General features: G+C 54.5%; 8 protein-coding genes across 8 annotated transcripts; 5 read left to right on the top strand and 3 right to left on the bottom strand.

Annotated features, from left to right (window-relative positions):
* The first annotated feature begins 1,036 nt into the window (after positions 1-1,036).
* On the top strand, positions 1,037-7,797 carry SODALDRAFT_378496 (Sec63 Brl domain-containing protein). The gene is made up of 4 exons (XM_028614989.1): positions 1,037-2,184; positions 2,245-4,987; positions 5,069-5,257; positions 5,349-7,797. Exons 1-4 carry the CDS (start codon positions 1,279-1,281, stop codon positions 7,637-7,639), a joined length of 6,129 nt encoding a protein of 2,042 aa, XP_028467203.1. The 5' UTR covers positions 1,037-1,278; the 3' UTR covers positions 7,640-7,797.
* On the bottom strand, positions 7,792-10,909 carry SODALDRAFT_310837 (hypothetical protein). The gene is made up of 2 exons (XM_028609150.1): positions 10,496-10,909; positions 7,792-10,380 (listed from the first exon to the last, which is right to left on the bottom strand). The coding sequence occupies exons 1-2, from the start codon at positions 10,506-10,508 to the stop codon at positions 8,090-8,092; spliced, it is 2,304 nt and encodes a 767-aa protein (XP_028467202.1). The 5' UTR covers positions 10,509-10,909; the 3' UTR covers positions 7,792-8,089.
* A 1,270-nt stretch (positions 10,910-12,179) lies between these two features.
* On the top strand, positions 12,180-13,043 carry SODALDRAFT_276177 (hypothetical protein; the record flags this gene model as incomplete). Its single annotated transcript, XM_028608003.1, has 2 exons — positions 12,180-12,394; positions 12,431-13,043. The coding sequence occupies 2 exons, from the start codon at positions 12,180-12,182 to the stop codon at positions 13,041-13,043; spliced, it is 828 nt and encodes a 275-aa protein (XP_028467201.1).
* Positions 13,044-13,365: 322 nt separating this feature from the next.
* SODALDRAFT_378494 (dolichyl-phosphate-mannose-protein mannosyltransferase) lies at positions 13,366-16,548 on the bottom strand. Its single transcript, XM_028614988.1, has 3 exons — positions 16,018-16,548; positions 14,446-15,889; positions 13,366-14,340 (listed from the first exon to the last, which is right to left on the bottom strand). Exons 1-3 carry the CDS (start codon positions 16,174-16,176, stop codon positions 13,697-13,699), a joined length of 2,247 nt encoding a protein of 748 aa, XP_028467200.1. The 5' UTR covers positions 16,177-16,548; the 3' UTR covers positions 13,366-13,696.
* A 1,991-nt stretch (positions 16,549-18,539) lies between these two features.
* SODALDRAFT_276526 (zf-CHY-domain-containing protein) lies at positions 18,540-20,293 on the top strand (the record flags this gene model as incomplete). The annotated part of the gene is made up of 2 exons (XM_028608027.1): positions 18,540-19,280; positions 19,370-20,293. The coding sequence occupies 2 exons, from the start codon at positions 18,540-18,542 to the stop codon at positions 20,291-20,293; spliced, it is 1,665 nt and encodes a 554-aa protein (XP_028467199.1).
* Positions 20,294-20,449: 156 nt separating this feature from the next.
* SODALDRAFT_332831 (hypothetical protein) lies at positions 20,450-21,381 on the bottom strand. Its single transcript, XM_028611813.1, has 3 exons — positions 21,273-21,381; positions 21,086-21,163; positions 20,450-20,958 (listed from the first exon to the last, which is right to left on the bottom strand). Exons 1-3 carry the CDS (start codon positions 21,357-21,359, stop codon positions 20,935-20,937), a joined length of 189 nt encoding a protein of 62 aa, XP_028467198.1. The 5' UTR covers positions 21,360-21,381; the 3' UTR covers positions 20,450-20,934.
* A 322-nt stretch (positions 21,382-21,703) lies between these two features.
* On the top strand, positions 21,704-25,758 carry SODALDRAFT_344280 (hypothetical protein). Its single transcript, XM_028613155.1, has 3 exons — positions 21,704-22,250; positions 22,326-24,384; positions 24,451-25,758. The coding sequence occupies exons 1-3, from the start codon at positions 22,118-22,120 to the stop codon at positions 25,550-25,552; spliced, it is 3,294 nt and encodes a 1,097-aa protein (XP_028467197.1). The 5' UTR covers positions 21,704-22,117; the 3' UTR covers positions 25,553-25,758.
* A 469-nt stretch (positions 25,759-26,227) lies between these two features.
* SODALDRAFT_332829 (DUF1000-domain-containing protein) lies at positions 26,228-27,663 on the top strand. The gene is made up of 2 exons (XM_028611812.1): positions 26,228-26,685; positions 26,952-27,663. Exons 1-2 carry the CDS (start codon positions 26,429-26,431, stop codon positions 27,391-27,393), a joined length of 699 nt encoding a protein of 232 aa, XP_028467196.1. The 5' UTR covers positions 26,228-26,428; the 3' UTR covers positions 27,394-27,663.
* Positions 27,664-27,998: the final 335 nt, after the last annotated feature.

Here is a 27,998-nt window from a genome sequence, read left to right as displayed (position 1 = left end):
GCTCTACGTATAAGGTAACCAGCATAGTACTCCGTACCACCTAATAGTAATGGGGCGTTCTGGGCCAGATCCTCGGACAGGCTTCTAATTAGAGTACTCTTTAATTCTGCTCTTTCCTCTCTCTCTTCCTCGGGCAGCTTCGCAAGGGAGGTAATTACTTAGGTGTTAATTCTGCGTTGTTCAAGAAGGTACCTTACCCAAGGTACGGAATGAATTGTATAAAGTACACATACCGTAATAACCCAACAAATAGGACGAACTATTACACTCAAAAACGTACTACTACACCAAAAGAGAATCCTCTAATGTGTAGGTACTTTTTAAGGTATATATAGTTTAACACACCCCCTAGCCTGTATAAGGATAATCTTCGTGCTTAAAGGCTGACTGGAAACACACTTGTATCGACACGGCTTATTTCGTATAAGCGGTCTTCTAGGGCACTAAAGCTTATTTAAGGCATCTCCTTAGCTGGGTTTCGAACGGGAACGGATGGCTAGCAGCGGAGGTTCCAGGAATACACTAGCGTATTCCTCCCGGGCTCATAACTATTACACTCAAAAACGTACTACTACACCAAAAGAGAATCCTCTAATATGTAGGTACTTCTTGAGGTATATATAGTTCAACACGAACGCTAGCGCCGGATTCTACATCCCTGCCGTAACCCAAAGTAAACGTCAGACTGTGTTTCGCCTGGATCCTAACGGGTCCTCTTTTTTCCGACAGTGATGACTAATACAATACTAGACGTCATTGTACCAAAATACCTTGCATCTGATATTGAGGCTCAAGTGTCTTATGTACACTATAGTGCCGGAAGCCTTAATGATTGGCTGGGGCTGAGGTTTTATGGGGCGCCAAGGCGCTACCACTCGTCCTATTTGTTGAGTGATTACGGTACTTTAAGATGTAATTGTTCCAGTGAGGTAGGCTTCCCCGGATGACTCGTTTGTCCGGTCTCTATCACCGATGTATCCGTGACTTCCATCAGCTTCTTTCATCGGCTTCTCCTGTTTAAGTTGTCAGTCAACGTCCAAGTTCTGGACGTTGAAACCGCTTTGTCGTGAGCCTCAATCTTTTTTATAAAGCAAGACAGAGAACGCCATCTAGACAGGGATCATAGGGACGTCTTTGTGTTGTTTCTTTTTCAACTCGCAAACTATTTTACCTTCTTTAGTCTTCGATCTCCTCGGTCTCCTCTGAACGCAAACGCAAACGCAAACGCAAACGCAAACGCAAACGCAAACACACTCGTCTCAAATTTTCGACCCCATCATGGCTCCCAACGGCTTAGACGCAGCAGAGGCTCAATGGCGTGCTCAGTTTGAAGCCATGAAATCTGCCTTGGCTGGTCTGAAGTTACCCCCTTCCGACCCGTCGCCCCTGGACTTCGATGATGAGAATGAGGGCTACTCATCCGGCAATACTGCGCAAGACGTCTGGGATTTCATCTCAGTTGACGACGAAGACGATTATAGTAGCGACTATCTTGATGCCCCGGATGTTGGTCCCGATGGAGATGCCCCTTATGGTGCGGAATGGTTTGTGAGCAAATGCTCCGCCCTTGCTATGAAGAATGGCCTCTCCAGTGACTCCTTGCAAAATCAAATTATTGGTGTTTTGACAGCGGAACAAGGAGACGATGGACTCCAATCTCAGCTCACTGATCTTGTTGGCCTGGATGACCTTGACTTCATTATCGAACTTCTGGCACACCGATCCGAGATCGTCACAGCGGCCACTTCTCGGCAAATCTCTGTACCAGAACATTCCGCCAGTAAGAGGATTCTTACCAGAGAAGAGAGAGAGGAGGCTTTGAGGATGCAGGACTACGAGCATAAAAACGCCGCCCTTGCGCCTAGGTTTGCCCGAGAACCCCAGTACCCCCACGTCTTCAAGGCCCACGATGCTGGCAATAGCCTGAGCCATTCCGGTCGTAAATATGCCCTGCCACAAGGCAGCGAGAGAAAATTATTTGACAAATACGAGGAGTATTCCATCCCGGCTGGGAAGAAAACTGGCCTTGCACCGGGCCAAACGCTTGTCAGGATAGCCGACATGGATGGCTTGTGCCGGAACACTTTCAAGGGCTACAAGACGCTCAACCGCATGCAGAGCTTAGTCCACTCTGTGGCCTACAGGACCAACGAGAACATGCTCATCTGCGCTCCCACTGGTGCTGTAAGTACAGAAGTAGCGGTTGTCCCCTGGTTTTTTTTACTCATTATTTCGTCCGTCTAGGGTAAAACGGACGCCGCCATGCTCACCATCTTGCAAACCATCGGGCATTACTGCACCCCCAATCCCATAGAGGACACGGCTACCACCGAGTTTGCCGTGGACATGGCCGACTTCAAGATCGTCTACGTTGCTCCCATGAAGGCGCTGGCGGCTGAAGTCACCGAGAAGCTCGGGACGCGCCTGGCCTGGCTGGGGATCAAGTGCCGCGAGTACACGGGAGATATGCATTTGACCAAGTCGGAGATTGTGCAAACCCAAGTCATCGTAACCACCCCCGAGAAGTGGGACGTTGTCACGCGCAAGGGCACCGGCGATACCGAGTTGGTGCAGAAAGTCAGGCTGCTGATCATTGACGAGGTGCACATGCTCCACGACGAGCGAGGTGCTGTCCTCGAGTCTCTTGTCGCGAGAACCGAGCGCCAAGTCGAGAGCACCCAATCCCTCATCCGTATTGTCGGTCTCAGTGCGACATTGCCAAACTACATCGACGTGGCCGACTTTTTGAAGGTGAACCGCTACATGGGCCTATTTTACTTTGATGCATCGTTTCGACCTGTCCCCCTGGAACAGCATTTCATCGGTGTCAAGGGGAAGGCGGGCTCGAGACAGTCCAAGGACAACCTGGACACCGTCGCCTTCGAGAAGGTAAGGGAGATGCTTCAGCATGGCCATCAGGTCATGGTATTCGTCCATTCGCGACGTGACACCCTCCTCACCGCCAAGATGCTTCACCAAAAGGCGACCGAGGATTTCTGCGTGGACCTCTTCGACCCGTCTGGGCATCCCAACTACGATAATGCTCTCCGAGACATGAAGTCCTCCAAGGCGAGGGATCTGCGCGAGTTGATCCCCAAGGGACTGGGTGTTCACCACGCCGGCATGGCTCGGTCCGACAGGAACCTCATCGAGCGTCTCTTTGGCGAAGGCGTTATCAAGGTCCTCTGCTGTACAGCAACCCTTGCCTGGGGTGTTAACTTGCCTGCCGCCGCCGTCGTCATCAAGGGCACGCAGGTGTACAGCGCGCAGGACGGCAAGTTCGTCGATCTCGGTATCCTGGACGTACTCCAGATCTTCGGCCGTGCCGGTCGCCCGCAGTTCGAGGATGTCGGTATCGGTATGATCTGCACCACTCACGACAAGCTTCACCACTACCTCACGGCAGTCACAGAACAGCAGCCCATCGAGTCCAAGTTTTCGTCCAAGCTGGTCGACAATTTGAACGCGGAAATCGCGCTGGGCACTGTCACTTCGATCCCCGAGGCGGTGCAGTGGATCGGATACTCGTATCTGTTCGTCAGGATGCAGCGAAGTCCTATGGCATACGGCATCGAATGGGCCGAGATTCGGGATGACCCGACCCTGGTCCAGAGGAGACGGAAGCTCGCCATCCAGGCTGCGAGGACGCTGCAGCAGTGCCAGATGATCATCTTCAACGAGGTAACTGAAGAGCTGCGCAGCAAGGACATTGGCCGTATCGCCAGCCAGTACTACATCCTCCACACCAGCATACAGGTTTTCAACACCATGATGCAGCCCCAGGCCACCGAGGCCGACGTCCTCAAGATGATGAGCATGAGTGGCGAGTTTGACAACATACAATCCAGAGACACCGAGAGCAAGGAGTTGTCTCATCTCAGGGACAACGTCCCTTGCGCCGTGGACGGCGGCATCGACACTCCTCAGACCAAGACCAACATCCTGCTTCAGGCCTACATCTCGAGGGCACAGCCCGAGGACTTTGCTCTTGGCAATGATCTTAACTACGTGGCTCAACAGTCTGGTAGGATTTGCAGAGCGCTCTTCATGATCGCGCTCAACCGAAGATGGGGCCACCAGTGCCTCGTTCTCCTGACCCTAGCCAAGTCCATCGAGAGGCGCATATGGCCCTTCCAGCACCCTCTCCATCAATTTAACTTGCCTAAGCCCGTACTCAACAATCTCGATTCAAAGGACTCCCTGTCCGTTGAGGCCATGCGGGACATGGAACCGGCAGAGATTGGCGGGCTCGTGCATAACCATGGGGCCGGTAAGACGATTGCAAAGATCCTCAACAACTTCCCGACCGTCAGTGTCGAGGCCGAGATTGCCCCCCTGAACCGTGACGTGCTGCGAATCAAGCTGTACATCACCCCGGATTTCCGTTGGAACGACCAAATCCACGGAACGTCCGAGTCGTATTACATCTGGGTAGAGAACTCCGAGACGTCCGAGATCTATCATCACGAGTTCTTCATTCTTACCAGGAGGAAGCTCAACGATGACCATGAGCTCAACTTCACCATTCCCTTGTCGGACCCTCTGCCTACGCAAATCTACGTGCGTGCCGTATCAGACAGATGGCTCGGTGCGGAAACCGTAACGCCCGTCTCGTTTCAGCAGCTCATCCGGCCGGACACCGAAAGCTTCTGGACGGACCTGCTGGACTTGCAGCCTTTACCCGTCACGGCCCTCAAGAACCCTGCGCTGGAGGAGATCTATGGCCAACGATTCCAATTCTTCAACCCCATGCAGACGCAGATCTTCCACACACTCTATCATACGCCGGCCAATGTACTCCTGGGATCACCGACGGGGAGTGGCAAGACGGTCGCTGCAGAGCTTGCTATGTGGTGGGCTTTTAGAGAGCGTCCCGGTTCGAAGGTCGTATACATTGCCCCGATGAAGGCTCTTGTACGAGAGCGTGTAAAAGACTGGGGTGCTCGACTCGCGAAACCGCTCGGGCTGAAGCTTGTCGAGCTGACTGGTAAGTAGTGGTCGTTGAATGGATTCTATGTAGAAACCCCAGCCAAGAAAGTCGTATTGGAACCCAGCTAACTTGACCTAGGTGACAACACGCCCGATACCCGGACCATCAAGGATGCCGACGTGATCATTACAACCCCGGAGAAGTGGGACGGAATCTCTCGAAGCTGGCAAACCCGTGGCTATGTGCGCCAAGTCAGTCTCGTCATTATTGACGAGATCCATCTCCTCGCCGGCGACCGAGGTCCTATCCTGGAGATTATCGTCTCTCGTGAGTGAACCCTGTCAGCGACATGCTTCTTCTCTATCTTCTCGGACCCCTGGGCTTTCTCCGCTCGGCTGACAATCTGTCGTGTCTCCAGGAATGAATTACATTGCCGCATCGACCAACAACACGGTCCGTCTCTTGGGCATGTCCACAGCCTGTGCCAACGCTACGGATCTAGGCAACTGGCTCGGTGTAAAGGAGGGCGGGCTCTTCAATTTCCGCCATTCTGTTCGACCGGTTCCTCTTGAGATCTACATTGACGGCTTCCCCGAGGTTAGGGGCTTCTGCCCGCTGATGCAGTCCATGAATAGACCGACTTTCCTCGCCGTCAAAACCCACAGTCCCGACAAACCCGTTATCGTCTTTGTGCCTTCTCGTCGGCAGACCCGTCTCACTGCCAAGGACCTCATCAACCTGTGTGGCATGGAGGACGATCCCCGCCGGTTCCTCCATATGAACGAAGACGACCTTCAACTCAACCTGACTCGAGTCAAGGACGACGCGTTGAAGGAGGCCATAAGTTTTGGTATCGGACTCCATCACGCCGGCTTGGTCGAATCGGACCGCCAGTTGGCCGAAGAGCTGTTCCTCAACAACAAAGTCCAAATCCTCATCGCGACGAGTACCCTCGCCTGGGGTGTTAACTTGCCGGCACACCTGGTCGTCGTCAAGGGAACACAGTTCTACGACGCCAAGATCGAGGGCTACAGAGACATGGACCTGACTGACGTGCTACAGATGATGGGACGAGCCGGTCGGCCGCAGTTTGACAATTCAGGGGTGGCACGTATCTTCACCCAGGATGCGAAGAAGGATTTTTATAAACATTTCCTGCACAAAGGCTTCCCCGTCGAATCGTCGCTCCACGCCGTGTTGGACGACCATTTGTGCGCCGAGGTGTCGGCCGAGACCGTCGTCACTAAACAGGATGCTCTGGACTATCTGACATGGACCTTCTTCTTCCGCCGGCTGCACAAGAACCCGTCCTACTACGGTCTGGAAATCACGGCGGAGGACCACAACAGCGTCACTGCGCAGCGCCTCGCCAACGAGTTCATGATCGACATGGTCGACAAGTCGCTGGCAGAGTTGGCCAAGTCGAAGTGTGTCGAGGTCTACCCCAATGGCGACGTCGATTCGACACCGCTGGGTAAGATCATGTCCTACTACTACCTCTCGCACAGGACGATACGATACCTCGCCCGCCATGCCGCGCCGCGGGCATCCTTCTTCGACGTGCTCTCCTGGATGTCCCGGGCGGCCGAGTACGACGAACTGCCCGTCCGCCACAACGAGGACCTCATCAATGCCGAGCTCTCCCGAAACCTCCCATTGCCCGCCACCAACTTCGGCCTCCCCATGTGGGACCCTCACGTCAAGGCCTTCCTCCTGCTACAAGCGCACTTCTCCCGCGTCAGCCTTCCCATATCCGACTACATAGGTGACCAGACGTCCGTCCTGGACCAAGCCATCCGTATTATTCAGGCTTCCATCGATGTCTTCGCCGAGCTAGGCTACTTGTCCTCGTGTTTGCAGATGGTGACGCTGCTGCAGTGCGTCAAATCGGCCCGCTGGCCCACCGACCCCCCTGCGTCCATCCTCCCTGGGTTCGACTTGGACGACGCCGCCTCGAAGGAGGATGACAAGAAGAAGTCGATCCCGCTCGCGACCATCAGCGCCACGCCGAACGAGAAGCTCTCACAGCTCGCCGCCGGCCTGGGTGTCCCGCGAGCCAAGCACGCGGGGTTCTCCAAGGCCGTAGCGGCGCTCCCCAACGTGGCAGTCTCCGTCCCCGACGGTTCGGTCACTTCCCAGGGCCTCTCCGTCGAGCTGCGTCGCCTCAACCGCCTGACGGAGCGTGATGCGCGCATCTTTGCCCCTCGCTTCCCCAAGCCGCAAACCGAAGGCTGGTTTGTCATCGTGGGTGATGTTGCCAACGACGAGGTCATGGCCGTCAAACGCGTTGGCTGGGGTTCGGGAGCCTATCGGGGGCGAAATGATCAAGGGAAGAAGGGAAAGGCTGGCGTAGGACGAGGTGGGGCGAGAGGAAGAGGAGGAAGAGGAGGAAGAGGAGGAAGAGGAGGAGGAGGTGGAGGGCGTATTGGTGGTGACGGTGGTAGTAGTGGTGGCGGTAATGCCGGGGGAGAAGGAGGTCTCCTGGTAGGCGCCAGGCCTACAGCGAGAACGACCATAAAACTCCCCGAGAGCGTTCAGGGGCGCAAGCTAGACGTCTTGGTTGTTAGCGACGCGTACATCGGGCTCGAGTACCGTGTGAGGGGCTTAGATATTCCGGTGCCGCCGACTGTGGACGATGATGTGGACAAGGAGAAGGGCAAAGGTAAAGCCATCGTAGATGGTGCTGCGGGAGGATCGGGGTCGGTTTGAGGCTGCTTGCTACAAAAATGTCTTACAATTCAGGGAGGAGGGCCGGGTTTACGACAAACTGTAGGCCTTACGAGATGATTTAAAAACGCCCCGACACGACAATGCAAGCACGGCGTCTAGGATGCTTAGCCGATGATACACAGCTGAATCTGGCCCCGATATTCAATATTCTGCGTGTGCACAAACTCCCCTGCACACAGCTGTAGCAAGTGCGTGTCTGATATGTATGTTGTGTTCAGGTTCAGTCTACCGAGATAAAACGCCGCCCATTACCCGTGAATCGCCAGGCTGATGATGAGTTTCCATCCGGAATACCGCAACAGAAAATCGCTAGTTGACAAATCAATACCTGTCAAGAAACCAAAGCGCATCCCATGTGTCCCAAGAAGAGAAAAAGGGAAAAAAAGAAGAAAGGAAAAAAGGGGGGGCGTCCGGAGAGTCCAAGGAGTATCAAGGCAGACCTCGTCCTTCGTCTCGCCTTCTCTCGCCGAAGAGATAGGCTGCTTCCATGCAGTAGCCTCCCGTCCCGGTTCTCATCAACTTCTCACTACCATAGCAAATAATCGCGGCGTCCACGATGCCGCTCAAAATGTTCTCCATGGCACCCATAATCGAGAACCCGATGAAGCTGGCCACTATGCCCACAACGTAAGCGTACGCCGAGCCCCTGAGGCCCATGCCGTCCGACGCGGCGATCCGCAGCTGTTTCGCCGTCATGACCCAGCCCGCGAAACCCAGCGCCGTGGCCATAATGAATCGTGTCGCGTAAAGAAGCATCTTGGACAACCGGTATGGTAGTGTAGGCGACCGCGAGCCCCGTAGGGACGACAGGAAAACGTGTGGTGTCAAGGTAGTCGTGGGTCGTCCGGGGGAGAGGAAATCTAACCTGCTGAGGCCGCGAGCCGCCGTGTTGAGGTTCTGGGAATGTATGGCGCCGTAGGTTATGGTCAGGGGGTTCGTAAGCGCAGATATGGGCGTCGGTACGATGCGGGAGCTGATTGCTTCAAGTATGCCGGCAAGGCTTCTCGGTAGCACGAGGAGCGGCGTCCGGACCAGGAGGGCCAGGAACGTCTGCTGGCAGATGCTGCCGAATACGGTCGTCACCGCATGGCTGAAGGCGGCCGACACGATCTCGTTGGACGAAGGCGCTGGGGCAGCCATGCGATGAAAATACCACTGAGAGACGGTGGCCGCCGTGGTTGCGCGCTGCACCGAGTTGATGACGCCCACGGACCACATATACATGAGGACGAACCAGACGCCCAACCACCAGCTAGAGACGCTGATCACGAACTTGGCCATGGACTTGGAGAAGTACCCGCCCAGGAAGATGCGCGTGAACATGCCCATCCACATCCAGGTCCAGGCCACAATGAGGACTAGACAGCCGAAGCCGAGGACCACCAAGGCTGAGTTGGCAGCGAGGATGCGGCTGGAAAACTCGAGAATCTCGACGGCCTGGCGGATGCTATGACGCGCTCTGACGACGAGGAAGACCCAGACGACACAAGCGGCGGCAGGGACGACGGATGCCCACCGCAACGCCCGATCCTGAAAACTCGCGCCTTTGGTTGTCCCTTTGAAACTTGAGACGAAGGCGTAGATGGAGAAGCTCGCCATGATAACCGGCACGGCGATGACGATAAGTCCGGTCAATGGCCGAGCGAAGGAGCGCAGGGCCGCAAGCCAGAGAAGTGCCACCATGACAGATACGACGGTGTCGACGGCAAGCATGTGGAAAGAGGCCCGCAGGGTCGTGTATATCGTATCGCCCATCCCTTTCCTCGTGGAAGTATGCAGCCAAACCAACACGAAGGTCGACAGAAGAGCGGCAAGGAGGATGAGGAAAAGCCAGGCGAAGAACGGGTCGTACTTGAAGATGTCCCCTTCGGCGAGCGGCACTGTGGCCGGAAGAGCATCGTCGTCATCGGAGCTGCCACGCCGTGCCTCATCGTACATTGATCTTTGAGGTGGTTCCCGCCGTAAGAGGAAACTATCACGTTCCGCCCCTCCGGCGAACTTCTGGAACGCCGGGGGACTCTCATCGGCATCGGCGTCGGCGTCGCCTGTCAAAGACGCCGGCGGATCGTCGTACTCGATGTGGGAGTCCAACCCCACGTCAACCATCTTAGGATCCGCCCCAAAACCATGAGGGCTAGCTAGGGCCCCCGAGTCATGGGTGTCCTCTTCAGCCTCCTCGTCGATGGTCCCCTGGCCTTTCCCACGGCCGCTAGTGCTTTTGGTGCCGTTCCAACTGCTGCGGATGCCTCTCCGCGATCCCCTAATGTGGCTGTACGTCTGGCCTTGGTGACCAGCATCCTCACTCTGGTCTAGGGAACCGCGGCTCCCATCCGGCTCAGTCTCTGAGCTTTCGGCAAGCTTGCTGGCGGCGGCCACACGACGAGACCTCTGCAGGGCGAACAAATCGGCGGCCTCGCGGTCCCTTTCCTCCTCGTCATCGTCCTCTCCATACTCGTTGAGAGCGCTGTGGAACAGCGGGGCGTCTTCCCGGGCAGCTGACAAGCGAGACGCAAAGCCGAGATGACCAAACCGCGAGCCTCCTGTCTGATACGTTTGATAGGGATTTCCCGCATAAGCCCGGGACAAGAACGATCGGGCGGCGGGATTTCGCGAGGGGCGTGATGCTCGGTCGGGTGCTGGTCGAAATGGACTGTCGGCGTTATCGGCTTGGTCCAAGTTCGAGATTCTGCTTTGCGACTGCGCAAGAAACTTTGACGCATCTGGCCAATATAAGAGTCAGAGCCGTATCCCAATATGACAGTACGTGAGGGGAAAGAAAAAAGAAGGCACAGAAATGAAGAAGAAGAGGGGAACGGGGGATTGCTCCAGGCTTACATTCCGAAAACATCTTGCTCCAGGTTCCTAAGGAAACCTCCACTCGGGGTCGTCGTACCCGACACTGGGCGGTCAGACAATATTCACAGCCCGTCTAGAGTCTGGTGGGGGAGATATGGAGGTAAGGTTGGTCTAGGAGGAGCCTATCGCTTCGTGGCTGGCTGATAGGACGAACAGAGCGAACAGGGGGAACGGGGGTTCGCTGTAAGGCCACGGCGGGATGGGATGTGGTGTGGAAGAACCCAATGAGTATTAACTATATGGGGCGAATAAAAGAGGAAACATGAAAGAAAAAAAATGGTCCCAAAGACTGGATATGCGTGTCCAGCTCTTGTGGGGAGAGTGTGTAATTGGGAATAGACAAGGAGAGGAAGATGAGAGAAAGACGGGAGGACGAGAGAGCAGGCCCGAGTGACGGAGAGACAAGAGTCGGTGACAGCACTGACAGGTGACTTGATGACTTGATGACTTATGTCTGATGACTGATGATGGGGAAATTGTTAGTTGTTAGCCTAAGGTACCTTATTAGGTATTAGGCAGCCTTGGTTGCTGGTTACAGCGCCTAACCCGGTACTTATGTGCCCCACTGTAGGTACCTGCTCTGGGTTGCTTTTAGTGGTCCTCGGCGGGGAAGCTTATCGCTCAGGTACCACCACTATTAGAACTTCCAGTTGTCATGTCATGTCCACGTCGCGGAGTACGAGTACGGGGCACGGACTTTGTAACGTCCGTACGTACGGTAAGGTAAGGTTAGGTACCTTATGTACCTTATGTTAGACAACGAGACGTCACATCAAGGCCCGATAGTAATTATCACAGCTTTTCCCAAGGCAGTCCAATCTGCTTTGGTCGGGAAACAGAACCAGTACAGTAGCAGAATAGGAATACATACGATAGTACCTATCCGTACGGATAGCGGTTAGCACGGAGGACACTAGCTACCTACCGACCTACCTTAGGTAGATATTTTGTACACACGGTCGGTACCTAAGGTAGGTACCCACAACAGCTCGTAGGTACTTCGTACATGTCGCGAGCGGCGTCCGTGGTTTGGATCGATTCGCTATCAGACCGACCCCATTCTGCGATTCTTGCGTCACTGATAAGAGACCCTGGCCAACTCCAGCCGTCACCGGAGCCTCGGGATTTCCTAATATCCTTGTCCACCAACCAAAGACACAGTCCGTCCGTCTTTTGACCTTGGACTCTCGACCCATCACGAGGAGCTTGCAACCTCACGCAGTGAAACAGCACCTGAACCATCTGCAATTTTTGTTCCCAACCACCCTCACGCTTCCGAGTCTCTTTTGGACACTCATTGCTTGATTCGAATTTATCTCAACTGAGCTGGGGCATATGGACAGGTCATTCTGAGTCTCCGGCAGCATCATCTATTATCTTCCTGTCCTGTCGTCGAGCTCAGTATCTTGGGCGTCCACGGCCCGAAACCAAACGTCCTGGGAGTCGACAGCTCCAGCTACCTGTCCCGTAATCCAGGTAGACTTGAAAATTACCTATTGCAAAGAGCCTTGGGAAACAACTGGATCTCCTCGTCTCGAAAACCCGTCGTTTCGAAGTCACCGAAGAAACGGACTCAATTCGACCCTTCCACTCGTCCTTGGTAGTCTGTATTCGCCCTCTCCGTCCCAACTCGCCTGGTCCTGTCCTCCAAACAAAACAGACCATGTCCTCCCCGCCCTGGGATTATATCGCGAAGCTCGTCTGCATCGGCGACTCAGGATGCGGTAAATCAAGTCTCACCATCCGCCTCTGCGAGGGCCGCTTCTCTCCTCACCACGACGTAACCATCGGCGTCGAGTTCGGCTCCCGCATTGTCCCCGTCGGCCCGCCGCATTCCCAACCACCACCTCCCGCGGCTGCGCCTCTCCCTTCCTCCGCGTCAGGCGATGACGACTTCGAAGCCGCCAAAGGCAGCAACCCGCCCGAAAAAGCCGCCGCAAAACCGAACGGGCTCCCCGACCCGCCACGGGTGCCAGAACCAACGGGCCCGCCGCCGCGGCAAAAACACATGAAGCTCTCCCTCTGGGACACCGCCGGCCAGGAGACATACAAGTCCGTGACGCGCTCCTACTTCCGCGGCGCCTCGGGCGCCCTCCTCGTCTTCGACCTCACCCGCAAGCAGACATTCCAGCATGTAACCGACTGGCTCAACGACCTCCGCCAGATCGCCGAACCCGACATTGTCGTCGTCCTCGTGGGCAACAAGGCCGACCTCGCCCAACTGAAATCCTCCACCACCGACGCCGATGGCGCAACCGTAAACCGCCGCGAAGTCACCCGCGCCGAGGCCGAGGCCTGGGCCCGCCAGAACGGCATCCTCGAGTACGTCGAGACGAGCGCCAAAAGCGGCGAGAACGTCGAGAGCGCATTCACGCGCGTGGCCGAGCGTATATATCAGAACATCCAGGCGGGGAAATACGACCTCAACGATCGTCGGTCTGGTGTCAAGGGACCGGGGGCCGGCGGTAGCCGCCAGGTCCGCCTCGGGTCTAATAAGGCGAAAGCTTCCGGAGGCGGGTGCTGTTAGGGAGGGCGGACAGAAAAAAAGGAAAGAAAAAAGGAAAGAAAAAAAGCAACGCATAGATTCATACCAACAAGCTGTTTACACCAACAATTTAGTATTTCTGCGGGTTAACGGAGTAAGCCATACGCCACAAGCGACCAGGAGGAGAAATGAAAGGAGGACGGGGTAGAGTGGGGGGAGAGATACCCTGTACCGTCACCAAAGGAGCAGTCGGTACATCATGATGCGGCCATGATGCCGGATACCATCGTAATACTTAATGTCCAACAGCAAAGCTTCAATCACGCAGATGCGCCGGCCGAGATCACCAACGCTGAATGGCCTACATTATGAAGAAAACAATTTACATCTCGTCTGGGCATTCACCAAGAATATGGATCCATTGCATTAGCTCGTGTTGAAAGTTACAAGAAGTTCCCTATCGTCTTACATCCCGCGCCGGGATTGCAAAACTCCTCTTTTTCCCCTCTGTCCCTGTCTTATCCCAATAAGTGATGCGAGGAGAGAGAAGGTGGACGAAGCACGTAGTGATAGTCCCCTAAAGTTAAGCTCTGTCTAAGGCTAAGGCTCGACGGGGACGATCCCGACGACGCCGATCGAGTAGAGTACTACCTAGAAGTAGTGAATAACAACTACAAGTAGGGGAAAGGGATTCTTCAGTCCGTGACCCTCCACTTCTCAAACCACTTCATGTACCGGTACTGTTTGTTCGGCCCCGTCATGCCAAAGCAGATGGGAATGAAGTAGATGTAGAGACCAATGATGACGGTGTAGAGAAGTCCGTAGGCGGCATACTGGACAACGCGCTTCCGATTCCGGAGGAACCAATCCGCCAAGAAACCAAAAGTCAAGATGGCGAAGTAGAGTGCGGGATAGTAATGGTGTACGTATGTCACACGCGCCATGACAACGAATGGGAGGTAGTGGAGGAACCAGCCGACAACGGGGTAGAGTCCCGCGTAGTGGATCTGGTCCAGCTCCGTCGTGTTCAGATCACCGAAGCCTCGCTGCCAGCGAAGGATGTACCACGCAGCAACCAGTCCGAAGACACCCAGCGCGGCGGTCGAGCCCCAGTAGACGAAGGGGTTGCCCAAGAGGAAGTACTTGACGACCGAATCATCCCAGCTACACATTCTTAGGCCGACGTCGAGAATGGGCCACTGCCACCACTTTGAGGCCAGGTCGTCCTGCTTGTCGGGGTCCGGGACCAGAGCGTTGTTGGACGTCATCATGGCCACGTTCAGGTGGATGAAGTCGTGGAAAAAGGGCGACTTGTACACACCGGGATCGCTGGGGGGAACTAACGTGAAAACAGTCAATACACATTGCGTACTAGAACGGGAACAGACAGGAGCAAAGGGACACAAAAGCAAGAGAGAGAGAGAGAGAAACAAGGAAGACCTACGCTTGTCGTTCCAATGGGCCTCCACATTCCAGTGAGTATAAGTGTCGCGAGGATTGTTCGTCTTGGTGCAAGTAACTTCGATCTGCTTGAAACCCCATTGTGGGAGATTCTTATTCCCAGCACGGAGATAGCAGCCCATCACGGGATGTTTGAGGCGGAAAGCCGTCGTCAGAGTTCGAATCCTGCTACGGTCCCGGGAGGCCGCGTCTCGGACAACCTCCACCTTCCAATGGTCTTTAGCGTCACCTACGGTCAAGTTGCCGTAGCAGGACACCTCCTTGTCCGACTTGGACATGGGGGCGGCAATATCATGCGAATGCAGGTTGCGTCCGGTCTGCGCATGGATAAGACGAATAGTGGTGCCGTCGGCGATGAAACGGGGATCAGCTTCGGAATCGTAAGCCTCGTCATCGCGGCTCGGATAGAAGAACCAATCATTATTGGAATCCTTGTGGTGGTAGCAGGTGACTTGTTGCTGGTGGGAGCCCTCGGGATAAGTCTGAACGTGAGAGTGGAGCAGACCGCCGCCGTATCCCATGTTCTTGATGGTGGCTCGAGATCCATAGGCGATTTCCAAGGGGCTGTCTCTGCCTACCGATGTCCCCTTCAGATTGGCCTGGAAGAGAGAGCTCATTTGCGCATCTCCAGGGCCAGTGCGGTCGAGGATAGCGAAGTGCAGGGCAAACGAGAGCATGTAGACCAAGAGCGGGATGACGATGAGGCCAACAACCCGGGTGACGACGTGGGCGCCGAGGGTAACGACGGGCATCTTCGTATCGCCGAACTTGCGCCAAAGGTCTTCGACGGTGTAGAGGCCCACCAGCGCGGTAACGAACAGACCGACGAGCTTCACGCTGCATACGCAACCGATGCTGAGGCCGGTCATGAAGAGCCAGAGGAACCACTCGGGTTCGAAGCTGTTGTAACGCTGGTTGTGAAACTTAGCCCAGCAGTAGACGGTGGCTACGGTACCGCAGAGAAGCATTGAGTCGAGGAGAATAAAACGGCTAATGGTGGTGTACGAGTTCTCGCAAAGAACCATCAACGTGACCAACCAGACGGCAGGGCGCGACAACTTCAGCTCCCGTGCGGTGAAGTAGGCCATGGGGATGCAGGCGATTCCGAAGCCGGCATTGAAGGCACGCATGAAGGTATAGTCGACATCTTCGGGATACTTCTCGCCAGACTTGAATTCGAAGGAGCCATTGTATCCGGCGAGGACGCCAGACAGACCAACGAGCATCTTGCCCAGGGGAGGATGGACGTCGAAGTAGTATTCATGTTTGATGTAGTGGCTTCCGAACTTGCCAAAGTGAGCCTCATCCCAGGTGACGATGTTGCTGATGCCAATTTTCCACAACCGGGTGAAGATGGCCAAAGCGGTGAGTAGTAGCGGGGCAAGGACGACCTCCCACGCGTCGAGGAAATTGAGGACCGAAGATTTCTAGGGATAGGAGACACGAGGTCAGCTCGAAGTCCAGGTCAGGCGGAGTGAGGGGAGGGAAAAGAAGGGAGGGGCAAGGAAAGCAGTAATGGGGTGTCTTTCGGATACTCGCGCTCATCGCTACGAACCTTTGGTGCCAACTGTTTCTTGTTATCAACTTCAGTCGGAGCAGTCGGAGCAGTCGGAGCAGCCGTTACAGGCACGGCTTGGGCGGCCGCTACGGGCCGCCTCCTGACACCATCACCAACATCTGCGCCAGAGGCGACAACAGGCTTCTTTGGTGCCATTGTCGGTCGCTCAAGTGGCGCAATGAGACGACTCAATATACTAAAGTCTTGGGGGTAAGCTTTGTTCGTCGATGTGAGATGGTAGCGTCGGGATGAAGTTGCTAGAGGTTTTGTGGATAGAAAAAGGGGGAGGGGGGGAGAAGCAACTCGGACAGCTCGCAGTTAATGATAGGACGAGTTGCACACTCAAAATAAAGGGAGGGGAAAACGGGAACGGGGACCTGCGAAGTAAGTCCAAAGGAAAGATTAAAGAAGGGGACAGACGACGGTCAGTGGGCAATGAAAAGAAATTCTATTGAAGGCCACACCAATTGAAGGGAGGGCTGCATGGAAGAAGAGAAAAATGATCCATGGCAAGTTGACAGCGGCACGATACGAAGGTGCGAAGCCAACGTGGTCAGGTCGAGTTACAACGTACAAGTACTTGATAGAAGTACTTCGTAGCTCCAAATTACCTAATCACCGAAGTACGTACTTTTCTGGGCCCTTTCCCCCTCCCTCCAGGCTTATTGGTTGCTTGTCAGCAGCTGGTTAATTACAGTCGCTGGTTAATTACAGTCTGGACACTGGTGCTGGAGAGGTAAGGTACGAAACGAAGCACGCGTAATTACCTCGCACCTTCGTTTGGTGGCTACAATTGTACGAAAAGTTCTTGAGATGGCTTCCACCCTAGGTAAGGTATATAAGGTAAGGTAAGGTAAGGTACGTTAGCTTTTAGAAGATACATACGGAAATCCCGACAAAATCCTTGGAAAGCACACTTTCTTCCTTCAAGTCAACAGGACATTGTTATCCACACTTCGAACGCCAGTGTTCTCCCTTTAATTACGAATACCTACTCAGTACGAAGTATTCGTATCTCTGTTCCTGTGCGAAGAACCAACGTGTAGTTGGGACAGTGCAATGAAATCCCGAGTTGCCCGATCCTCCCTGCGTCCCACCAATGTTTATTCAAGCTCCCTTTAGGAGTTCCCCTTTGGCCCTTCCGGAATGTTTATCTGGCTGGATCCCCCATGTGTTTTTCTTCTTACCTTACCTACTTTTACCATAATATTAAGTATTGCAATGCATACTCAAGGCATCATATGTACCTTATGGAGTCTACTCTTTTTCCATGACGAGTTGAGCCCAGCACGGCTACAGCCTCCATTATGAGTTCTATCAATATCGTTCTACCCACTTTCTATATCATCTTCAAAGAATATGGCCCGTTGATCTTGGTCGCACAAACACATGACACTTACACCATATTCTATGCATGCATAGTCAAGTTCATACTCTCTTTTAACTTCACTCGTTGATGTTTCCTCAATAGGAACATACAAATCTCACGGGATTGTATCCCCATCTTCTCGCGATTTCGCCGCAACCCGAAACCGACCTGCTGGTGCATGCTTATTTATAGGAAGCAGTGTTGCCATGCCATCTTCCATACCTTACCTACCTTACACAGACTCTACGGAGTAGGCTATTCTTAACATTCAGCTACTTCTTTGGTACGAGGGCAATACTTGTTGCTGTGGCCGTTTCGGGATCAGCGGGGGCTCGCTGAGTTTCACTCATTACAGGTATATCATGGCTTCCCACCTAAGCCTGTCAACCCGGACTGCGCTTCCTTGAAGGTATCAGCGACCTTCGTGTGCATATCTATCTGTATACGGTAAAAAGTACCATTGCCAGTAATCTTCACCTCAAAACATCCTCTACAGAGTATATATAGAAATCTTCCTCTTCGACCTACACCTTCCTCTTGCCATCGATAATCCTTCCTCTGCTACAGAGTAAGGTAGATTGAATTTTTGTATCTTATTAGATGCTAACTGCCGGCTTCTATCGGCCAGGCCCGTCCCAAGTTAGGCAGCTCTACCTAAGGTACCTTAGACTACAGTAGGTACTTACGAAGTACATATCCCAGATTGTACTCCGTACCTATTACATACTCCCGTCCTCTTCACAATCCCCAAGACTCGTCCCGCCCTCCTCCACGCCGAATATCGTTCATTTGGAAGGGCCATCTCTGACCGTCTCGCCGTTTATCGCACGGATTCTCGTCGATGTCTTCTCTGGTCACAGAATTCATCATCAATCCGGTCATTCGACAAGCCCCGCGGTTGTCCGACAGAGCTCCCCCTGATTGGGACGACTCCGGGCGCTCCGCCACCCACCACCGGCAGCACCCGCAGCCTCCTACAAGGTCCCATGGCCGTGCAACCCGAACGACAACCCCCACGGTGTACTCCGCTCCGACATCTCGATAGACCTCGTCCTCGACATCGACCTCGAATTCGACTTCGTCCACCATCGCCATCGCTCTTCTAGGTGTTCGCACGGCCTCCGAGCAAACAGGCCATTTGGCAGAACCTATGGAGAATCCAACCAAGCCATCACATCGGCTGCCCGAAGATGATGGCATGGGTACTTTGCGGAAGCGGCTTCTCGCCCTTCAAGCCGAAGACCTCCCCTGCGACGACAAAGCCCGTTGCATGCATGAAATAATGTTGGAAGGCTATCATCTCTCGCAGCAGATGACGCCCAACCCGCAGCCCACGAGCCCGACCATCACCGCATCGTCCAACAGCCCCAGCAGCCCGCCCGCCAGCGCCAAGGCCTGGAAGCAAACCATCCCCGTCAGCACCCTCGAGTCGCTCAAGTTCTGGCAACACCCGCCAGGCGAAACCCCGCCCGCCGAACAGTTCGTCCTGACCGCCGAGGACGTGCAGCCGACGTTTGCGACCGTAAAGAGTCCCAAAGACACCACACCCGAGGCGGAGCAGGAACGGCCTCTCGGCTGCAGGCATTACCGCCGCAACGTCAAGCTGCAATGTTCGACCTGTGGGAAATGGTACACTTGCCGCTTCTGTCATGACGCGGCCGAAGACCACAGTTTGATCCGGAAAGACACGAAGAATATGCTCTGCATGCTCTGCGCCTACCCTCAAAAAGCCGGCGATACCTGCGTCAACTGCGGCGTGGGCACGGCTCGCTATTATTGCAACGTCTGCAAGTTGTGGGACGACCATCCGGACAAAAAGATATACCACTGCAATGACTGTGGTATCTGTCGGCGCGGCATGGGCCTGGGCAAAGACTTTTTCCATTGCAAGGTGCGTACAGTTTCCTCTCTCCCGTGCTTTGGCGGCTTTCCGTCGTCTTCGGACCTGCCGCTCATTCCGACAAAAATTACGCCACCTAGAAATGCTGCGCATGCATCTCAATATCGATTCAAGTTTCCCACAAATGTATCGAACGATCCACGGACTGCGACTGTCCCATATGCGGGGAATACCTGTTCACCTCGCCGAATCCAGTCGTATTCATGGTCTGTGGCCACAGCATCCATTCGAAATGCTATAATGAACATATGAAACGGTCGTACAAGTGCCCGATCTGCAACAAGAGCTTGCTTAATATGGAGAGCTACTTCCGACGCCTGGATCTAGACATCCAGAGCCAGCCGATGCCTCCCGAGTTCCGGTCAACGTCGGCCACGATCTTGTGCAACGACTGCAGCGGCAAAAGTACTGTGCCTTACCACTGGTTAGGTCTCAAATGCGCCCTCTGCCGTTCGTACAACACGGCAGAGATACGGATCGATAGTAACAGCAATACCGACACTGGCACTGGCAGCGGCTCCTCGGTCGAGCGGAGTGCCGTTTCTCCAGACCAAGCATCATCGGCTTCCCAAGGCGCCCAGGGACCAGTCCAATCGCAAGCCGCGGCCGAAGTTACGGTTTCCGTGCCAATCGAAACGACGGGACAGTCAGCGAGGAGGCGGCATTCCAGCCATGCGAACCCCGGCATAGGTGTTTCGGGAGTGAGAGCAGTCGTCCCAGACCGTCTGGCCAGGTCAGCGTCCCCTCCACTTGCCCCAGGCATGGGAATGAGGGCATCCGCTACGACATACAACATCCTAGCTGAGGATTCTGAGGACGACACGGATGAGGACATGCTAGGCCTGTGGGTCCATCGCCTCCACGAGTCCTCCTCCGACGAGGTGGAGTCTTTGTCAGAAGAATCGGAGATTGAAGAGGAAGACGAAGATGAGGAGGAAGACGACGATGACGAAGATGATGATGATGATGACGACAACGAAATTGTACTTATTGGACACCGATGAGGGCTGGGATTGATGATTACCCATTGTACTTTGCTTTCGGCGTTGGATCGGGGCTAGGGAGGACAATATGAGACACCATTCAGGGAGGGCACTGATTTTGCGGCGATGTACGGCGCTTCTGGATTATTGATGACACATTGTTATAGTTTGTACATGGGACTAGATTCCTTACTTGGGCTTATGGTACAGGGTTAAGGCAAAGGAGTAGGATTAGCTACTGATCAGTACAGGTGTTCGTTCTCGATCTTCGGTTTATATGCTTGTGCCAGTGGGACGGAAATCGTCAGAAGGCCGAGTGTTGGGGCCATAGTGGGTGTGCTTTCGATGCTCCAAGTCGCGAGACACACGGAGGGAGGTGCGACTCCGGGTGAGTCCACCGGGCAGTGTTTTTCTCACATAGATGGTTGAATGGGGATATCCATCTCATGAAAGCTGAGCGGATCCACGTTTCCCATAAGCGACTCCTCTCTGTCCACTGGAAAACCAGACACTGTCCTGCGGAGTCGCTATTGGCGGCAAGCAACGAAACCTGTCCATACGTAAGAAGATCGACGGAGGATGGATACAACAAGCATGAGTATGCATGGGGACCTAGCGCCTCCGCGCCCTCATATCCAGCTCCGCCTCTTGAGCCTCTTTCCTCAACTCCTTGATGACGGTCTACGCTGGGCGTAAAGAAAACAGGGTCAGCAAAAGGGGAGAGAGAACAAGTCCCCAAGCCACGGGCGAGCCGCGATGACGCAAGGCCGCTCGCCTTGGAGCGCAAGGGGGTGGGCGAGAGCTTTTGCTTACCGCGAGGGCCTCGGGGTTGACGCCGTTCTCGATCATGGAGATGCAGATGGAGAGGGTACGGCGATCAAGCTGGCAGTTCTGTTGCGTTGAGTTAGGATCGATCTTTCTCCCCTCCTTATTTCCAATCCTCCAGTCGTTCACGGGTTTGTTCTCTTGGATGGAGGCGAGGCGGGAGCTGGCAACTAACTAGGATGGTGGAAATTTCATGGAGAATGTCAACAGCTTGTTGGGCCGCAGCCTGCTTTTCTTTCTTCTCATCTGCCGAGGGAGGCATATTGCTTCATTTTGCTGGGAAGTGGTGTCGGTTGCTCAGTCTGCCCAGGGAGATGAGATGGTTTGTGTTCCTGCTTATTACCTTGAGAGGCTTGAGACAACAGGGGGGAAGATGGAGCAGTACCAAAAGTGCGGAGGACGGAGTACCGATACGGAGATCTATAAACTTATTCACCTAATATACCGTGTGCCTCTGTACTCCGGAAGTGCCTTACTAAGGTACCTTAGCTTATCTTAGTCGCGGTTCGCTGATAAGATAAGAACATATCTGAAAGAAACGCGCTGCAGGAAGTTATCGCCATCCTCATCTTATAACATTTTTCTTCTGTTCCCCGTCACCCCTATCTCTGGTAACTACGTGCAAAGCGAACGAGGAAGAGATGGGCCGACAACCCGATATTTACAAACCTTTCTAACAACTGTCTCATTGGAAGCTTCACCAGTGTCATGGTAGAAATATGTCTCTTGTAGTCCTACTTTGACATCCGTTGGTTCACCCGTATAGCGGCTACCAGCTTAGCCTACACACACTCTCTCTCTCCCCTCAGTTTTATATCCAAGATTCGCATTTCAGCCAAATCCTTTCAGGACCTCTACTTCGACTCTCCTTACGCCCAGCGTTTCTACCTGCCTCCAGGCTGCTCTCGAACTGAGCTTCTTGAACCATGAGACGGCGTCTCCTCTCGCTCTACGGCATGATTAGGACGACACCAAAGTCACCTTGTTCGGCCGTGAAGCTATCCACCACACCCCGGCCTCATGGCCGGCCTTCAAGATGAGGGCGACCGAATTTACGGTCCTCCGCGAATCACTATTGTGCCCCGTCAAGAACCTGTCTCCGTTACTGCCTCCGGACTACCCACGCTGCATACCAATCGAGATACTTCCCATGGTAAGCCAATTTTCTAATCATGCTGCGAGCTGTGGACATGGCCAAGTTGCCCGAGCGAGCTGACAAGGGCGTTAGCTCTTCATTTTCACGCGGTGGGCCATTCGGAGACGTGGTATCCGGCTACTGCGACTGTTCTACCAGATCCCGTCAGCTGGAAAGAAGAAAGGCGGCACAAACGTTGGATCCATGGCACCTACCCCGAAGCCATCGCCTGCGCCTCGGGGCTGTTGTCCGACTTTGTGGCTGAGAACGAAAGCGCAAGGCCGTTCTCAGTCGGCCCTCTACTCGCAATCGGTCAAATGACGGACTTTACAGACCCCAAGCGCCCGCGTTCCAAACCAGTAATTGCTGCTGCGACCGGGCAGTCCGGCGAGGTCCTTCGTCTAGTTACTATAAACTACGCTAATTGCCACCGCGATGGCGATGACATTCCTGCGATGCGCCTTCTCCAACCCATGCAGGACGGCATGGAGGATACTGTCTCTTGGGCGCAAGATGATAGTCCTATAGCCCAGGTCAAGATCGGCCTCGATTTGGCTAGAAGTGAACCCTCCAGATACGTCATTGTCCAGAAACAACTCTCAACAACCATCCTCAGCCCCCAATATCGACGGGTGCCCGTCTCTGGACCACCTTGCGACCCTACCAGGGAACTCGAGCGACCGTCTCGTATCGATCCCAGACCTGTTCTGACTCTCTCCTACCAGGATACCGGGGGTAGACCGCATTCAGATGTTGCATTCAGCCCCCTCTCGGAAGCAAGTCCTGAGATGCTTGCTATAGTTGATGAGCGAGGGTATTGGAGCGTCTGGGAAATGCACAGGAAATTCCGCAAGCTCGGTCGGGTCGATCTTACGTCGGAGCTGAGGTTCTGCGGTCGAATACACGCCGGAATGCTCGAGGACCTGCCAACCGAGACAGACTCGTCCATTCCTGCGGGGCACCACGGTATCCTCTGGGTGGGATCTTCTGGGCCAGACTGGAACCACTGGGATGCGCCGTTGATTGATCCGCAAGGGGAGTATGACGAGGGAACTGAAGGCAACGAGTTTGGGCGGTCTTCCCGGGTGCACATGCTACTTGTTTGGAACCGGACTGGCCTCGAGTGGATCGACCTTCGCTACCCGGACTGCCATCCTGCACGTGGTCCACAAGTGCTCAGGACGCGACGAGATGTTATACAGGATGTTCAGTCGAATCCTGCCAACCAGAACCAGGTGTTTGTACTCACTAGCTCGGACCTCATCTGGATCGAACTAGTTCCGGCCCAGGATACTGGCGGTGGCGTCGTGGGCAAACCAACCGTATTGCTCTCGTGCGCTCACTTACGAGGTACCAGCAGCGGCCATCTCAGAATTCGAACACACCACGCATGGCCGTCACTTGGCAGCAACGCCAGCGTGGTCTGTGTTCATTCCGACACCAGCCCTGACGTTGACATATTCACATTTCGTGTTAGCAGTGAGACGGGGCACCCTCGGTTTCAATACCATACGATCAAAGTACCCCGCCCTAGCCCTAGCCATGATGCCACCACCGCAGGTGACCTCCCGGCTTTGCAGACGCTCAGCCTAGTCCCAGCCCGCATCTACTCCACTGGTGCGCCGTCGAGCGGTCCGGACGAGAAGTATCTCGGTCGGCCTGACCATTTCTGGCAGCTCCTCTTCCTTCGCGAGGATTTGAGCTTAGGATGTTGCATGGTGGTTGCCACTACGTCTGGCACCGACAATGTCGCTATTCCTGATATCAGCGGGGCCGTATCCGACGGCCAGATCAGGCGATTGCGCGACAAGCGGAGAGCGGATTTTCTCCAGCATCACGGGGAGACTTTTGTTGTGTCAGATGCTTTCGGGGACGTGAGCGACCAAACTCGCACCGGTGGCGCGTTAACCCATAGTTCAACGCTCGATGATGGAGATACGGGTCGCTCACGCTCAGGCTCACGCCGTTGGCCTAGGGGCCATGTCGAGGGCGTCGATCTACTGATGTCGCGCGTGTCGGTTTCAATAGATTCGCTGGCTCTGGAGACCGAGCATAACCGTGCCCGCGGGACTGTCCCCGGACTCGAATCCGTCAAGGATGTGATACAAAGTTGTCTTTCTGAAGACGAGAGGCGTCTGCCACTTAGAACACTGTGAGTCTTCCCTGATCAACCGTAGCAAAAACATTCACGAGTACAACAAGCTCACTGGAAAATCAGGCGAGACTGCGGGGTCGTGTTTGAAGCGCCGCCGATTACTGAAGCTGGCGAGGCGGATTGGGACTCTCAGTTGCGGTCCCTTCAGTCCCTAGCCGACGGACGTGTGATTATCCAAGCGATTCTCCCGCGCATATTGGACGTCGAGCTGTCGGGGAATCATGCATCCATCGGGGAGTTGCGTCGTCGATGTGAAGAGTGCTGGCCTGTCCTAGGGAGCTCGTCACCCGGCCGTCTTTCGAGAGAACTAGCGCTGTCAGAAGCATCCGAGGCCATCATGCGGTCCTCATATGGCGTCTCGGTCTTCGGCTTGGGTGAATCCCGCGAAATGGAAGGACCGTCTTCGTGGGTCCCGATGTTGAGGCAGGCGCCCAACACACAGACGCAGTTGGGGTCCTCGCAACAAACGGGCTATCTCACACCCCGTACGACCAAATCACTCTCTCCCGCACCATCGTCCCAGACATCCCAAGTGCCGGGTTCTTCAGCACCTTCGGCTCCTGGCTCGTCGATCGAGGATGGACACGGACGTGATGCTCTGGAGCGACTCAGCATGCTTGCTCACCGGGTCAACACGGCCAAACCACTTCCAGGACGGCCCAGCCCCGTGCTCTCATACTGGCCGGAGGAGCGCGGTGTGACGACAGAAGGGTATCGATCTTCGATCCAGGCAGCGTCAAGCCTCCGGTTGGAGGAAGCGCGCAGTAAGACGCAGCGATCGGAGTCCCGCCGGCTCCAGAGGCAAAGGCAGCGAGGGCGGAGAGCAGAGGGCTTCCCGCATGGATCGACGATGGACATGGCCTCGTCATCACAGCAAGCGCCGGTTTTTTCCCAGGCGGCGGCACCTGCCATCTCACTTGCTCCTCCGTCGCTCTCCGATCTCATTCTCCCCATCCTCCCCCCGCCAGTTGTCTCATACCAGATGCATACGCATACGCAGGGGCAGGGGCAGGGGCAGCCGTTTGCACAGTCGTCATCACAAATACGTCCGTCGTCGCAGTTCTCTCAGTTTCCGGGGGAGACTATGTCGCAGCCAGTTCCGGGACAGCACGGGCGGAGGCCGCAGCAGCAAAAGAAGAAACCAAAGAGGAGGGGTGGTTTTTAGGTGGGGGTTTCGGTTTGGGCAATCAGGAAACAGAAACCCTTTTAATTTGGCATCACTGCCGGATACCTCGCGAGGAGTGTCGTTGATGTATATTTTTTGGGGGATATTAGGAGTTACTGGCGCTAGAAGATACCCTGGGACTAAAGAGAGCCACCTACTACGTACCTTAGGTACCTTGTTGAGAGGATAAGAGGATAAGAGGATACAAAGGTATAATAATTCAAATTTAAGGATCAACAACAGTGGTGCTCGATACCTTAAGGTACTTATGCGTGAAGATCGGGTGCTTGGAGGAGCAAATGGACTTGATACCTACCTAGGTACCTTATGCCCAGCTGATGGTACCTGCATACCTACCTTACCTAAGGTAGGTAAGGTATATTATGACGACTTATGGAGTACTTGACGTAGCTTGCTTGCTTCCAGGTTGTTTACCTGTTCTCGTCTGAAACCATGAGAAAGGCATTCATAGCAATCCATGAGCGGGGAGGCAGAAAACTAACACGACAAACAGGCGTATTATAAGTCGTATTTATACGAGCCTTGGGGAAAAAGGGAGCTTCCAATTAGTCAATGTAACTGCGTACTTTGCGTACTTGATGGATGTACTTACCTTATACAAATGCACCCCGCTACCCCACCAGGCCTTCCACCCTCCAACACAAACCACCTTCACTTCACCATCACCACCACTAACACCATCAAGAACGGGACGACGGCAAGGTGATAGATAGACATTTAAGACGGCCGCAGTTCAACTCTACACCGACACACTTAAAGTTTGCAAAAGAAAGAAGGAAAAAGAAGAAGAAAAAAATCAACCTCCCATGTTCTAAACTAAACAATCAACTGGAACCCGGAACTGCATCGCCTAAAATGTCCCACTGTCACGACGAGCATAGACATGGCCACGGTGACCACGGCCATGACCACGACCACGACCACTCGGACGACATCACGCCGGCACTGCAGAAGTCTCTGTACCAGCAAATCAACTTTGACGAGATCGTCACGCTTAACGAGGCCGTGTCGGACAGCGGGAAGGCCATCGTGAAGAAAACGTGGATGGAACGCATGGATGACTCTCCTGAGCTGGAGAGCGATGCCGATGAACAGCTTTTGATGAATGTCCCGTAAGGATTTTTTTTTCTCATCCCCCCGCCCCCCCCCCCTTCTTCTTTTTATTCACCCTCTGGTAAACACTATTCAACTGCAGTCTCGTCGCTGTTCAGGTCAAAAAGTGAAAAATACACCAGCTCCCTACTCATGATCTGACCATCGACTCTATCATCTATACCCCACCCACCCTTCTCACAACAGAGCATGTTGTCTTATTCCTCATACCATCCAATGCGATAAACTAACATAACTTCTCTTCTTCTCCCCGCCACCACCCCAGATTCACGGCCCAAGTGAAACTCCACTCCATCCTCCTCCGGACATCCACGTCCCCCTCCGCCCCCAAGACCCTCAAACTCTTCCAGAACAGGGACGACATCGACTTCTCCACCGCCGAGGACGCCGAGCCCGCCCAGGTCTTCGAGCTCTCCCAGACCTCCGACCTCCAGGAGATCCCCGTCCGCCGCGCCCTCTTCGCCAAGGTGCGCCGCCTCGCCCTCTTCTTCCCGGACAACTTCGGCCACGGCGACGAGGAGGACGAGGACGTCACCCGCCTCGCCTACGTCGGCTTCAAGGGCGAGTGGACCGCCCTCGGCCGCGCCCCCGCCCAGATCATCTACGAGGCCGCCGCGCGGCCGTCCGATCACAATATCAAGGGCGCCAATGTCAATCAGGTGGGCGGTGGTATTGGAGGCCCGAGGGGAGGCGGGCATGGCATGTGATTTCTTTCCTCGAAATGGGGTGGAGGAGAAGAAGGATAGCGGGAGGGGAGACGGCGTGGAGAGCTGGGTAACTTAATGCGCAGCAGGTGGCAGAGGGACTTGCGGGTGTTGGTTGCCAAATCGTCTGCCATGGATGAGCCTTTGTCCTGGGCCTTTGTCTTATAGCTCTGCCAGTTCATCGAGCCGGGTTTCGCTACGAATTAGAGCCAGCTTAAGCAGCATCGCGAAAATAAAGCAATGGTGGTCAGAAACCACAATAATGACCCGACCAAAAGTTTCATCGTCCTACTTTGATCTGCTGCCTCAAATGATTGCACAAAGTAGAGTCCAAAGACGCGGAACGAGAAATAAGGAACAACGAGTTGGTGCGTATTGTATGTCATTGCGCTCTCTAGAGCCTCATCTCTAGCCGCTTGTCCGTCCGAGGCAACCACCCGTCGCCGACAGGCGATATATAACTCTACACATACAGAACGAAAGACAAATTACCAAGGCACTAAGGAGCATGCCTGAAAGTATTAGGGATGTTGTCCCCGCTCAAAGGAAGGGGCGCGGCGCGATACGCCGCAGCCGTAGTTGCTGCCCTTTATCCGTACTCCGTAGTC

This window comes from Sodiomyces alkalinus (genome assembly GCF_003711515.1).
Source record: "Sodiomyces alkalinus F11 unplaced genomic scaffold SODALscaffold_4, whole genome shotgun sequence".
Taxonomy (NCBI): domain Eukaryota; kingdom Fungi; phylum Ascomycota; class Sordariomycetes; order Glomerellales; family Plectosphaerellaceae; genus Sodiomyces; species Sodiomyces alkalinus.
This window is presented reverse-complemented; position numbering and strand designations above follow the sequence as displayed.

What these genes read in the sequence shown, in the direction of transcription:
- SODALDRAFT_378496 (XM_028614989.1), top strand. Translation starts at nt 1,279, where the DNA reads ATGGCTCCCAACGGCTTAGACGCAGCAGAGGCTCAATGGCGTGCTCAG. An exon ending in TCTGCGCTCCCACTGGTGCT is followed by an intron (nt 2,185 to 2,244) that starts GTAAGTACAGAA and finishes TCGTCCGTCTAG; the next exon opens with GGTAAAACGGACGCCGCCAT. An exon ending in CCTGGAGATTATCGTCTCTC is followed by an intron (nt 5,258 to 5,348) that starts GTGAGTGAACCC and finishes TCGTGTCTCCAG; the next exon opens with GAATGAATTACATTGCCGCA.
- SODALDRAFT_378494 (XM_028614988.1), bottom strand. Translation starts at nt 16,176, where the DNA reads ATGGCACCAAAGAAGCCTGTTGTCGCCTCTGGCGCAGATGTTGGTGAT. An exon ending in AGAAACAGTTGGCACCAAAG is followed by an intron (nt 15,890 to 16,017) that starts GTTCGTAGCGAT and finishes TCCTATCCCTAG; the next exon opens with AAATCTTCGGTCCTCAATTT. An exon ending in GGCCCATTGGAACGACAAGC is followed by an intron (nt 14,341 to 14,445) that starts GTAGGTCTTCCT and finishes TTTTCACGTTAG; the next exon opens with TTCCCCCCAGCGATCCCGGT.
- SODALDRAFT_332831 (XM_028611813.1), bottom strand. Translation starts at nt 21,359, where the DNA reads ATGCCTCCCTCGGCAGATGAGAAGAAAGAAAAGCAGGCTGCGGCCCAA. An exon ending in ATGAAATTTCCACCATCCTA is followed by an intron (nt 21,164 to 21,272) that starts GTTAGTTGCCAG and finishes TCAACGCAACAG; the next exon opens with AACTGCCAGCTTGATCGCCG. An exon ending in TCAACCCCGAGGCCCTCGCG is followed by an intron (nt 20,959 to 21,085) that starts GTAAGCAAAAGC and finishes CTTTACGCCCAG; the next exon opens with CGTAGACCGTCATCAAGGAG.
- SODALDRAFT_344280 (XM_028613155.1), top strand. Translation starts at nt 22,118, where the DNA reads ATGGCCGGCCTTCAAGATGAGGGCGACCGAATTTACGGTCCTCCGCGA. An exon ending in CAATCGAGATACTTCCCATG is followed by an intron (nt 22,251 to 22,325) that starts GTAAGCCAATTT and finishes CAAGGGCGTTAG; the next exon opens with CTCTTCATTTTCACGCGGTG. An exon ending in CGTCTGCCACTTAGAACACT is followed by an intron (nt 24,385 to 24,450) that starts GTGAGTCTTCCC and finishes CTGGAAAATCAG; the next exon opens with GCGAGACTGCGGGGTCGTGT.
- SODALDRAFT_332829 (XM_028611812.1), top strand. Translation starts at nt 26,429, where the DNA reads ATGTCCCACTGTCACGACGAGCATAGACATGGCCACGGTGACCACGGC. An exon ending in CAGCTTTTGATGAATGTCCC is followed by an intron (nt 26,686 to 26,951) that starts GTAAGGATTTTT and finishes CCACCACCCCAG; the next exon opens with ATTCACGGCCCAAGTGAAAC.